Source organism: Drosophila yakuba, chromosome 2L (genome assembly GCF_016746365.2).
Source record: "Drosophila yakuba strain Tai18E2 chromosome 2L, Prin_Dyak_Tai18E2_2.1, whole genome shotgun sequence".
Classification (NCBI taxonomy): Eukaryota; Metazoa; Arthropoda; class Insecta; order Diptera; family Drosophilidae; genus Drosophila; species Drosophila yakuba.
The window spans coordinates 15,907,160-15,919,379 of record NC_052527.2 but is presented as its reverse complement, the minus strand read 5'-3'; the positions used below and the strand labels follow the sequence as shown (position 1 = coordinate 15,919,379).

The 12,220-nt window shown below is 50.5% G+C and overlaps 5 protein-coding genes across 6 annotated transcripts in view; all 5 read right to left on the bottom strand.

Annotated features, from left to right (window-relative positions):
• Nucleotides 1-12,220, bottom strand: part of LOC6528397 (protein prickle) — a 60,432-nt gene that overhangs the window by 24,730 nt on the left and 23,482 nt on the right. The window lies entirely within an intron of this gene.
• Nucleotides 1,208-3,445, bottom strand: LOC6528396. The gene has a single exon (XM_002089407.4). It carries the CDS (start codon nucleotides 3,443-3,445, stop codon nucleotides 1,322-1,324), a length of 2,124 nt encoding a protein of 707 aa, XP_002089443.1. The 3' UTR covers nucleotides 1,208-1,321.
• LOC6528395 lies at nucleotides 3,441-5,369 on the bottom strand. Its single transcript, XM_002089406.4, has one exon. It carries the CDS (start codon nucleotides 5,150-5,152, stop codon nucleotides 3,524-3,526), a length of 1,629 nt encoding a protein of 542 aa, XP_002089442.1. The 5' UTR covers nucleotides 5,153-5,369; the 3' UTR covers nucleotides 3,441-3,523.
• LOC6528394 lies at nucleotides 5,558-8,075 on the bottom strand. Its single transcript, XM_002089405.4, has one exon. It carries the CDS (start codon nucleotides 7,991-7,993, stop codon nucleotides 5,747-5,749), a length of 2,247 nt encoding a protein of 748 aa, XP_002089441.1. The 5' UTR covers nucleotides 7,994-8,075; the 3' UTR covers nucleotides 5,558-5,746.
• Nucleotides 8,161-10,734, bottom strand: LOC6528393. Its single transcript, XM_002089404.4, has 2 exons — nucleotides 9,406-10,734; nucleotides 8,161-9,280 (listed from the first exon to the last, which is right to left on the bottom strand). The coding sequence occupies exons 1-2, from the start codon at nucleotides 10,510-10,512 to the stop codon at nucleotides 8,267-8,269; spliced, it is 2,121 nt and encodes a 706-aa protein (XP_002089440.1). The 5' UTR covers nucleotides 10,513-10,734; the 3' UTR covers nucleotides 8,161-8,266.

Below are 12,220 nucleotides of genomic sequence, written 5' to 3'. Positions count from 1 at the left end.
GTAACTGTAAATAGCAATTACAAATCATAAAGAATTTTTTTTAAGTAAAAAAAGACTGCCCATCTGCATGTAACTTAATTTGTCATTGGGGAGAGTGCCACCAGGAGAGTGTGCAATGCTGACTAATATACATATGTATGTATATACACAATGAAATATATATTGAACTGAATTCCAAAATGTAAAAGTAACAAGAGAGTCGTGTTTCTTGACTATGAGATACCCGTTACTCAGCTAGTGGGAGTGCAAATCGACATACAGATAGATATTTAAAGATAAAAGCAAAAATATTTCCCAGCCATCTTACGATCTGGACTTGAAGTGACAATAAGTGCGGTGTCAACCGTGTTGGCCATCTGACGAGTTCAAGGTTGATTTGCAGCTGACCATGTTAGTTGGTCACCTTCATTGCTCGCCGACTGGAGATCATTAGGCCGCACATTAGTGGCATCTCAGCACAGGCTAATTACAAGTTGAGTGTGAACGGAAACAATGCTTTTCTGCGTGCCGCTTCTTGCTGCACAGCCTGCGATGCCCCAATGATGCATGATTAATGGCATTTTGCATTGCGGATCGACGGCGTGTGAAGCTCCCGAGGGGCCGGCCATCAAAGACTTACACAGCAATGCGTATACTTAAATAGGTTTCAGCGCTAACTCTAATGAGGACCCAAATAAATGTGTTCTACAAGCTGAGTATAAGAATGGGGATTATAGTAGGCTTAGTAGCATTGACGCTATCAAAAAATCAATTTGGATAATTGCAAGCATAACGGCCTCGTTCGTTGCCACATTTCATCAGACACCGTTTCCACAAGGCAACGTCAAAAGAGCAGCCAACAAGGCGCAGACAACTTTTTGACACGCCAACTCTGTTAAGAAAGGGCGGGAGTGTGGGCGCTGGACATGGTTCGTTTATTAGTGGAATCGAATGAGCCCCAAAGTGTCATCAAATCAATGCAAACTAGCTGAAATCGAAGTCAGCCCCAAACTTTTCCGGCCAACATTTGCGCGCCATTAAACATTATAGAAGTTGCGTTGGGTGTGGGCCTCACATTCCTCGCCTGAAATGGACAATTTTGTTGGCCCATAAAGGGCCATCGTAATGGGAAAAGTTGGCGCCACATTGGGGGCACAGGTGTGTCCCCAGGCAGGGAAATAGTTTCCCACCCGGCACTGCTAATAGATTTCCAAGCCAATAGACCATCCCCGGGGAGTTTTTCTTTATTTCTTTGCGAGACTTTTGGCAACTTCTTACTATTTCTGAGCCATATTAAATTTGGACGTTAAGCATGAAACCAAACTGCAAAAAGCAGTTTACTTTAGGCGGTCTTAGTGCTTTCGATAACGGAAACCACGTTTTCGGCCATGTCACAAAGGTGCGAGTATGTCTGAACGTAGAGGCTGTCCCTGTATGATTTCCTCGATCGCAGTTTTTTCAGGAGATACTGATAGGGGTTCTCCTTACGCAGCTGCTGCATCCATGGCTTTTCCTCCGATCCTTTGCCGTCATCATCGGTCCCATCCAATGGTGTCTTTTCTTTTTCTTCTTGTTGCCGAAAGTGACTTATCTCCAGCCTGAAGCCACTCAGTTCCATCGATGCCATCATCTCCTCCCACTCCTGGATGCCATTGCCTATGCACCCCTTCACATAGATGAACTTGGAACGAATCCTCTCGTTATGCTGACTGAAATGCGTAAGGAAATCACTGCCTCTACACAGCTTAAGTTCCTCCTGAACTTTGACTAGTTTTGCGAAGTACAACTTTCGTTTATTGGAGTCCGGGAACCGAAGGATTACCCTACGAACCGTCTCCAGTCGCAGATCCCAAGCGGGCTCCCTTGGTTTCTTAAGAGTTTCGTATAGCGATTTCAATGTCTCAAGGTCGTCAAACCGCTCGCACTTGTATCCAGGATTCTCTACATTAAACACCTCCCTTTCGTCCAACACCCGCTCATAAGGACACATTACTTCGGGCGGATGCAGGAGAGGCACTATGGACGCCTGGTACTTGTTCAGGTCATTGGCCATTTTCTTCATGGACTTGTCCGTAAGCAGTTGCTGGTGCCGCCGAAGCTTGGCCGTGTACTCCGGAGCCGGGATGCAGCGTCCCGTCAGGCGGACCAAGAAAATACCGCGCACGGAGCCGATTACGTTGGGGAAAATGCGGAGCTCATAGCGCTGCTTCAGCAGGTAGCATCCACGTGGTCGGTACAGCGCTCGGCACACGTGCACCTCACCTGGGAAAACGGTGAAGCTGGCCGGCGACATTAGGAAGATCTGGCACTGGGCAGGGCTTTTGGGGGCACGCTTGCAGTCCACAGTGGCCCACTGGCAGGTGAGCACCTGGCCACCGACGTTCTCCACGCGAGCCACCTCCTTGACCACGTTCTGGAACGGGTGGCACTCGAAAAAAACGTTCGCGATCTCCGGTAAAAAGATGCGCTTTCCTGAGTTCATATAGAGCGTACCGTTGATGATAACGGCTGCACGGGAAACGACAGATTCCTGATTTTTTGCCGGGTCAGGATCTGCCTTGTGGTGTTCCTCAACTTTTTCCTCCTCGTCGGGCATTAACTGAGAAGTGCCGCTCACGGTGTAAATAGAGTCACAAGACACCCGCTCGAGCCGATTAAGTTCTCCGTTGGTAAACTCCTGCTGCACGGAGCCACCCACCACCTCCAGTCTGTCCAGATTCGGGAAGAACGAGATGACGCGCCTTATGTCGCTGCTCTTGTTCTCGATACGATTCTCCAGCACGCGCGACTTCTGCCACGGTGTGGGCATCTCGGGCCGTTGGTACGCCCTGCCCAGGATCTCCTGCTTGGTGGCATGGGTTAGGCCAGTGATCTCCAGCTCCGCCCGACCGGACTGCTCGGCGCGTGGAAGTGTCTCCTGCAGCTCGGGTAGAAGTTGGCATTGGCTGGTAAACAAGGCGGGAAGAGTGGCAGGTTTCTTTTGGAACAAGCTGGTGGGATTCATGCGGCCGGCAAGGTCGAGCAGCCGCTCCACGTTACCCCGATCCCTGGGAGCTACAGTGCTGCCGGCGTTGATCAGCATTTCGTCGGGACGGCGGCCGAGCTTCCTCTGGATCTTCGCCTGCACGGCCGCACGGTTCTGGAGCGTGTTATACCACAGCTTCAGGCGAGGGTCCATGCTCAGGGATTCTCGCATATCCTCCTGCAGCGAACTGTCCGATTCAGACAGTGTGATGGTACCCCGCTTCTTGTCGAACATGTCCTGGATGATCTCCTCCACTACCTGCTTGCCATCCCGTTCGGAAACCGCCTTCAGCTGGTTGTGCTTACGGAACTTAAGGGTTGTGGAGTCGGACTTTATTTCCATCTCGTTCTTCTGGGAATCGGGTTCCTCCCTGATGAAGGACTGCAACCACGAGCGGTGCCTGGAGCCGGGCCCTAGCCCAAGTTCGTTTCTCTTATTCATTTTTATTTTTTTTTTATTTTGTTTTTTCAAGTGTGATGTGTTTGGGTGCTTTGATGTGTATAGTCTGCTCGGCAGCCACTAAATCTGAGATGTGCTTTCGATCACTGACGCAATATCCTCCACCGCGCTGCAAATCAATACGTACAACTGGATACAGATTGAGTCCATGAATAACTTGGAACGTGGAATCCTATTGGCCACCTGCAAGCTGGTACTACTCGTAGTATCTTGGTTGGCGACTCTCACTCTAAGGAGATGCACCTTTTGCTCCCATTCTTCCAGTACACTACCCAGTATTCCACGCACATAAATCATTTTTGAGTGATCGCGTTCCCACAGCCTATTTACTGAGTCCGCTCTATTCAATGGCATTGTAGATGTTCTTCGCAAGCCGTCTAGCAAGTTGGTCAGTTCCGAAAAGTGTGCAATGCGCTGCCGTATGTCGCGACTATTACACACCAGGTGGATTAGCGAGTGCACACTGTAGTCCCAGGAGGAAGTACACGAATTTCGAGGCCTCACCCGCTTGTAGAACGCCATGAGGCGCGCAAAATCTTCGTGAGTTGGGCACTGGAAGCTTCTGTTGCGGCAGTTGAATGCCTCGCGCTCCTCCAGATCCCGTTCATATGGACAGAGGGTCAATGTCCGCTGCTGCAGATGCACCCGCTCCTCATAGGACATCACCTGAAGCTTCTCCAGTTTCAGGCGGTCCAAGTATTCTTTGGGCGGGGTGCAGCGACCGTTCAAGTTCAATGTGAAACCAGAGGGACGACAGAAGAAGATGCGTGGACTCGTCAGTAGCAGCCAGCGCTGCTTTACAATGGCCACGTGGCGCGGCTGATAGAGAACCGTAACATCTCGAACCTCGCCCGGAAGAAGCACAAATGGGGCCACATCGAAAAGGAAGTCATCAAGATCGGCTTCCATAAGAGTATTGTTGTTCGAGAAGAAGTTAACCTTCTTCCAATAAAGGCGCAGCTCTCGGTGTCCAATGTTTTCGATGCGTATGATGGGGCGCAGGTATCGTTGAAAGGGTTGACTGGCAAAGGTTCGGTCAATGGTGGGCGAGAATTCCGGATTATGTGGCCAGAAATTGATGCCATTAATGCGAACGCCTGGTCCGCTAGCCACCTGCTGGATCGTCACTGCAGATTGGGTCACCTCGACTGCGCCACCTGCGCCTAAAGAAGCCTCTGAACGATTGGACACCTTTAAGTTATGACCCAGAACCTTCTGACACTCCTTGCACTTCTTGCCCACCACCTCCAAACTACGGATTTGTGGTGCTGGCTCTGGCATAGTATCCACATCCTCCCTTATAAGCTCTTCACACCCCAACATTTCAGCAGCTGAATAGCTGGGTAGTCCTACGGTCTCCAAGCAGTCCCCTATCGAGCGTCTCACTACTTTTCCCTGGTGATTTAGGATCATATGCTCCGGAGTCCTGCCCAATTGGCTACTTAGTCTCTTTTGCAAGGCCCGTCGTTGAATAAGCATGTTCTTCCAGTAATCTAGACGACTATCGATTTTACTCTTGCGATTCGGCAAAGAACCGGAGGATACACTGAAGGATGACTCATGGTGAAGTCCTCGTTCGGAATAATTGTTGAAAATGCCTTTTATAAGGTCATTGGCTAAGCCATCTGGGTGAATGGATGTGTTGGATGTGTCCTCCTCGGTCAGCACATTTTTCTGGCTTGCACGCATTTATAATTTTATTCGATTTTAAGGTGTAAATTGTAAGCAATTACGTGAATGTTTTGACTTAAAGCTCTAGAGCCTGCTCACCAGAACAGTTTAAGAACCCTAAGAAGGAATCGTCCCCATGAAGCACATCACTTATCGATCGGAATCAACAATCCAAAGGATCCATAGCCGTATCATTATCGAGATCTTGGCAACTCGTCTTATACAGATGCCATTCTTAAAAAACTAATGTAAGAGGCTTTAGTGGCTGAAAGTCAGGACATACTTTTTTGCCGAAAAAGAAAAGTGATAGGTATCGACTACTCGATACGCGATACTTATCTGAAAGTTTGTCATGTACTCGGATATCGATGAGCAAAACAAAATCAGTTAAATTGTGGTGTTGAAAGAAGAACAAATGGCAAGTAGGCTTATAATAAAAATCTGTCGGAATCAGAGATTCTGATCAAGAATATACTTAGGTCTAAATCGCTTCCTGCTACTCTCTTGATTTTCTCTAACTGTGAATAGACCTTTCTTAAGTACATCATGTAATGTGAAAACTAATGATTTGTGCAGGATTATTTTAAAACCGCGTGAGGCTTATAGTTCTCCCTAGGTAGGTACTATTTCTGTACTCTCTATGACGGACACAATGTCCTCTGAAATGTTGCACAGATGTGAGTAAGTTTGGATGTACAGCGCGTCCCGGAAATATTTTGACCGATACAATTTGCGGATTACCGCCGTCCGGATCTTCTTCTCGTCCAACTGCGTTTCGCCCAAAATTTCCATTAGTTTCTCCATGTCGATGGGTGTCATTGGCTTTGGCTGCTCTGGTTCTTCTCCGTATTTCTCCTCCTCACCCTCTTCGGAGTCTCCCAACAAGCTGTGGTAGTAGCGCTGTAGCTCTGGCTTGAAAAATGAGTCTTCCACGTTGAACATGAGGTCCTCCCACTCGGCGATTCCATTGCAGATTACACCGCGCACATATATGAACCTCGACCGTTGTTTTTGCTCATCCTGCTTGGTAGACTTGGCATTCGATGAGGATACGCCGCCTAGCAGAGGAGCGAGAAGTTTGTTAAATTCGGAAAATATCGACTCTCGCTCCAGCAATCCCTTGATCCGCATAATGTAGTCCTTGATCGTTGACAGGCGCAGGTCCCAGAGCGGCTCCCGCGGCTTCTTTAGGCGCTGATGGAACGCACGAAGCACCTCCAGGTCATCAAAGCGGGCACAACTGTAGCCCGGATTTAGGGCGTTGAATGCCTCCCGATCGTCCAGCGGACGTTCATAAGGGCAGCAAGCCGGAGGAGGCACCACCATGGGAGCTAGGGCCCCCAAATGGGTGGTCAGCTTATCAATGGCCACTGCATCCGACTTGCAGATGCAGACGCACTGGCACTCGAGTAGTTTGGCCATGTAGTCCGCTGGCGGAGTACAGCGTCCGTAAAGGCGGAGCAGCAAGGACTCCTGGCGACCGCAAAAGATGCGCGGCTCCACCTGAAGCAGCCACAACTCCACCGCCATCGCCACTTTTCGTGGCTGGTAGAGCACCGCCACATTTCGAGTCTCCCCGTGCGAAAGCCTGAAGCCCTCCAGATCGAAGTGAAACTCGTTGTCCTGGGCCAGCAACAGGGATCCCCTGTTGTAGTAGTAGGTGCTCTGTTTCCAGGAGAAGGAGAGCGACTGCTTGCCAATGTTGGTCAGCTGCAGAACGCGCTTAAAGCGACGCCGGAACGGATCGCAGGAGAACCGGGCAACGATTTCGTAGCAGTCCTTAAGTCCGCCGCCATCTTCCTCGCACGGAATGTAATTCACACCATTAACCCGTAATCCCACATCCGGAATGGGAGGTGGGGCTCCTGACGATTTCTCCTCCGTTTCGCCACACGACTCGCAGACGCACTCCTCGGAACAGATCGGCGAGCTGTCACTTTGGGTCACCGTGTGCATGGAATCCACATCCACTAGGACCGGCTTTGGTGATCGCTTGAGCTTGCTGATAGCAGTGCCCTCCACCTGCAGGGCGTCCACATCGGGAAAGAACTGCACAACGTTTTGGATGTCTGGAAAGCGTTGCTCCAGCCGTTTGTCCAGGAACTCCGATTGCAGCCAGCCAGGTGGCGGGATTTGATGCAAGGCCTCCTTGCCCAAGAGCTCCCTTTGGCAGACCTCAGGCAAGCCAATGACCTCTACATCCTTGTAGCCCACCCTTTCTGCCTTCGGTGTCGTGGCCTCCAGGCCGGGAATCACTTGGCATGTGCAGGGATCCACTTGGTCTGCCAGCTTGGAAATGGGCGCGCTCATCAGACGCTCGCACTTCATGCGGTCCGCGTAATCCAGCACCTGCTTCACCGTCTGCCCGTCCCGGTTGTCCAGAGTGGAGCGGCGGTTGAAGAGCACTTCACTGGCCAGCTTGCCCGTTTCCCGCTGGACGCGCTGCTGCATCTTCTTGCGCTGCTGAAGCACCTCCTTCCAGTACCGCAGGCGCTTGTCCACGTGCGGTTCCCGCTCATCAAATGACCACGCCATGTCAGCCGTGTGACAGGAGGACGAGGTCTCCGGATAGTCCCCCCGTCGCTCCTTGAAAATCTCGGACAGAATGTCCTCCACCATGCGTTCCGTGTACTTGCCCATGGGCGAGGCGGCATTCAGCTGGGCCTGCGCATTCCAACGGGTCGTGTGTTCGGTCAGGGAGGACGGTAGGGACACCATGTTGGCCAGTGTAAATTTCGAAAAGTTTTCAGACTCGTTGGTTTTAGGGGTAAGCGTGGATTCCGTCATGTTAAACGTTTGGCACTCAAGGGCCAGAGGAGACTTCACCGTCTGCCGCTTTGTCTCTACTATATTCTCCATTTTGTAAGCGGCTTGGAGTTTGGGGTTCGAGTTAACTTGAACAGTAATAAAATATATATTGACATACGATATATGGTACCCTGACTCGAATGGAAAAGACTTAATTCCAAGCTAGCTGTATAATCATATTCCTACTCGCTGTAATCAAAATCAAGTGCGTTGGGGAGTAGATTAGGTAGATTTTTTTTCTTTTAATTGGGTGTTGCCACTTAAAAAATAGATAACCAAAACTTGGAAAGGGTATATCGATCGGTACTATCAGTGGTATGCTTGCTAGTCAGCGGTGCTCTCGATTACTGAGACGATGACCTCGACAGCATCACATAGCAGGCTGTAGGTATGCATGTAGAGGGAGTCCTTGAGGTACTTGCTCGTCTTGACTCTCTTCGAAACCTTCTCCACGATCTGAATCTCGTCGTTTTCATCTGGAGCCTGCTGGCGGTTCTTCTGGGTTAGTTCGGCGGCGATCGGAATAGAAGAATTCTCGCCCAAATAGCGAAGGAGCTCCAGCTTGAAGAACTGTTCATCCAGGCCAGAAGCCATTGCTTCCCATTCGTCGATGGTGCTGCTGATGGTGCCGCGCACGTAGATGAAGCGAGATCTATCCCGCTCCGAGTTGTGCTCCAGGAAGGGATAGGGTGAGCACCTGTTGCACTTCATCGGCTGGAGCAAGGCGATCAATTGGTTGTGGAGATTCTCGCGCAGAAGACGACTCTCCTGCTTGCCAATAAAACGACGCAGGGTCTCGATGCTCAAATCCCAAGGTCTATCGCGCGGCTTCTTGGCCAGTTGATACAAGTCCTTAAGCGCCTCCAGATCCTCGTATCGCTGGCATCGATAGGAGAAGTTCTGGGCATTGAAGACCTCGCGTTCGTCAAGGGGTCTTTGGTAGGGACACAATGGTCGCGCGTTCTCGATAATGGGCGCCAAGCTGGCCTGCATTTGGAGGAGGCCCTGGGCCTGCAATTGTTGCTGCTTATCTAGGGGCACCTGTCTGTGACCCTCGAGACGTCTCTGGAACGGAGCGGGCATGGTGCACTGACCCTGGAGAACCACGTCCAGCCGACGGGTGCCACAGAAGGGCGACTTTTGGAAGTTCACGTGCCATCGCTGCGTGTACAGGCCCACCTTCTTCGGCTGAAACATCACCCGGATGAGGCGGCGACCCTGCGGCTCCAGGATGAACTCGCTGCGGTCGAATACCAGCTCGGAGTTCAAGGGCAGCCGGTCGGAGCGCAAGCGGTTCTTGCTCAGCCAAAAGACGTGCACCAGCTTCGGACTCAGATTCTGCAGGAAGTCATTATGTTAGCGAGCATGTCCTTGCACTATTATTTACTAAAGCCGAAAGCAGAAAGGGTACAGGATGACCAGCTAAAGAAGATGGAGGTTTCGAAAAACGGACCCCAGTTTACCTGAATGTCCAAAAGCATCTTCACCACGCGCTCATATGGTTCACATTGGAGCAGCATACTGATGCTTTTGCTTATGGCGCCGACAGGATTGCGGTAATCAATGAGCACGCCGTTGATCATCAGACCGTGTATGTCCTTGGCGTCATCCATGTCCAGACTCTCGACAATTCCCTTTGTGATTTCCTCGAGTGCCGGCTCCGGATCGCCATTGCTCTCCTCCCCCTCTATGGACAGCAGATCCGACTCCGAATCCTCCTCCTCTTCCGGAGTGGAGTTCCCGGAGATTTTGGACAAGGAAGTTTCGTCGACTTTGATGATTGGCAGAGTCTTCGTGGACGAGCCCACCAATGGCGGCGTGACCTGCAGTCCCTTCAGGTCGGGCGCAAAGTCAAGCACCTGTCGAATGGAGTGTTTCTTGTCCTCGAGTCGTTCGGTCAGGAACTGGGAGCGCTGCCACTGGCTCTCGATCTCGTTGGGTGTCAGGCGGGTGGCAGCCAGCTCCTTTTGTGTGACCTGCGGTAGGCCAACGAACTCCACCTCCTGCAACTGCGGCTTTACGGCGTACAGCGCCTTAATCTCGCGGCACAGATGGGGATCACAGCGCGGCTTCAGCGAGCTCAGGGTAACGTTGTCCTTGAGGCGAGCAAGAGGACGCGACCGGTCTGCCGTGTCAAGGACGCGCAGGATCATCCGCTTGTTGGCCTCGTCGATGGTTGCCGAGCGGTTGAAGAGCACGTCCTCGGCCCGCTTTCCCGTCTGCCGCGCGATCCGATCCTGCAGTCGCCTTCGTTCCTCCAGGACGCGGTTCCAGCTGCGCAGTCGCGGGTCCATGTCCAAATCCTCGTCCAGCGGCAGGTCCCTGGACTTCTCCGACTGGCAGAACTGATCTAGGATGCTGTCTGACGGTTTTTGCTGGAAGTTCTGCATGCACAGGACCTCATTAAGAATGTCCTCCACGGTCTGGGTGGCCAAGAACATATGCTCAGGCTGCTGTTCGTCTTGTTCCATGTCCATGAAGTTCTGTTTGTTGGAGTGCGAACCGTTGATCGATAGGCTCCCAATCTTCTTGCCCAGGGAGTTTATGACGGAGTGCTGCGTGGGCCTCATTTTTGGTTTATGTTATGTTTGGACTCGATGCGCTTGGCTTATTGTATGATACAGCTGTGTAAAGGTGACATATATGTAAATAAAACTCCTTTTTTTGGCAGAACACGCTTAGTTCAGCCTGATTTGAAACCGTTGAAGTTTAAGTTATAGTTATTTCCAAGTAAATTGCAATTTATGAGCCTGCCTGTTGTGTTAATTTGCTAACAATCCCCATCGAAAAATTCCAAAAAGCTAATAGAAAAACCTGGCTCGTGTGACAAGTCATCGTAATTTTCGCTCAAGCAGTTGGCCCGGCTTCCAATTGGGGTTCCCCATTTGAATTTCCTTCGCCTTTTACCTTAAGTCCCAATGACATTGACGTGCCGCCTTCACACAATTCAAAAAGTTTCTGTAAGTTGTTGTTGATGTTGATGTTGCCATTGTGACTGGCACGGCCAACGAGGAGAAAGGAGTCGCCTGGCTGTCGTATATCAACTTACCTGAAACGGAAAGAAGAGAAATATTAAATTGATTTATACACAGGTCATGTGCATCGTACGCAATAACTGAATATGAACTATTCCGCATTTATGGACGGTTCAAAGGCTCATTAATTATGTCATCTGCGGTTTGGCAGTAGGTCGGAAGCGGCTCTTAGGGGCGGCTCTTTGGGGATTTACCCCGACTTCGGGAAGAAGAAGTGAAGTTTCTTGACTGGTGGCTTTTCATACGAAGAACAAACTTTCTGCTTAACAAAGGGGCAAAACAGCCGTGCAAAGCAAAGCTATATCAATTACCCTGGCAACGAACCGTACAGAAGTATAAAGTAATTTGGCCCGAACCGCTAAGGGAGGGATCCTGGCAAGAACAAAAGCGACCAGACCGCAGAAAAGGAAGCCGAGTAGGGACTGATAGTGGAGGAGGAAGAGTGGGTTGGGGGCCGGAGCTACGGAAATGTACTGCATTGTTGGCAATTTCGATACTCATCATTATTATGGCGGCTGGAAGCCGTGGAGTGCATGTGTTCTGTCTACGTGCCGGTGAAATGCAATCAACATATTGTAATACAGAAATGCATATTGAGAACGTGCAAAAGATACTCGTACTTGCAACAATGCCGTGCAGCATTTGCACTTAACGGCCCGGCAGAGAAAAACAAAACGAAGCCATGCCGAAACGGGGGACATTGTTATTGCCGCTTCAAGTGCATCCAGCAAAAAATCTCGCAGCGTTTGCATTTTGATTTCCCATCTCGCATTCTCCCGAGCAACGCATTTATTATTTACCAGCCAGCAACAGGCAGCCAGCAACAGCAACAGTAAACAGCGTGCTGCAACAGCAACAGCAACTTAATTCCGCAGACTCATGCTGCAGTTGTCAACGACTGCGACGGAGGCACTCTTGCCCCCACGATCCCACTGCTCCTCCTTCCGCGCTGCCGCATGTTGCATACCTATTGGTGTTGACAGTGAGACAACAGCAGCAACTCAAGACCCAGACGCCAACTGTGGCGCTCGTTGAGTGAAGTTGGACAGACAGACGGACGGACAGGCATACGGACAGACAGACATACGGACGGACTGACATACGGACGGACTGATCTCTGTCGCGGCAGACAAATAAGTCCAGACAAAAAGTTTTATGTAAGCAAGTTCAAGGAATCCGCTGTTAATCAAATAAATTGCATTTTTATACGCCCATCTATTATACATTATTATTTAGAGTTTAC

Coding starts and splice junctions, on each gene's coding strand:
- LOC6528396 (XM_002089407.4), bottom strand. CDS start 3,445: ATGAATAAGAGAAACGAACTTGGGCTAGGGCCCGGCTCCAGGCACCGC.
- LOC6528394 (XM_002089405.4), bottom strand. CDS start 7,993: ATGGAGAATATAGTAGAGACAAAGCGGCAGACGGTGAAGTCTCCTCTG.
- LOC6528393 (XM_002089404.4), bottom strand. CDS start 10,512: ATGAGGCCCACGCAGCACTCCGTCATAAACTCCCTGGGCAAGAAGATT. Junction 9,281..9,405: donor AGATGCTTTTGGACATTCAG/GTAAACTGGGGT, acceptor GACTTCCTGCAG/AATCTGAGTCCGAAGCTGGT.
- LOC6528395 (XM_002089406.4), bottom strand. CDS start 5,152: ATGCGTGCAAGCCAGAAAAATGTGCTGACCGAGGAGGACACATCCAAC.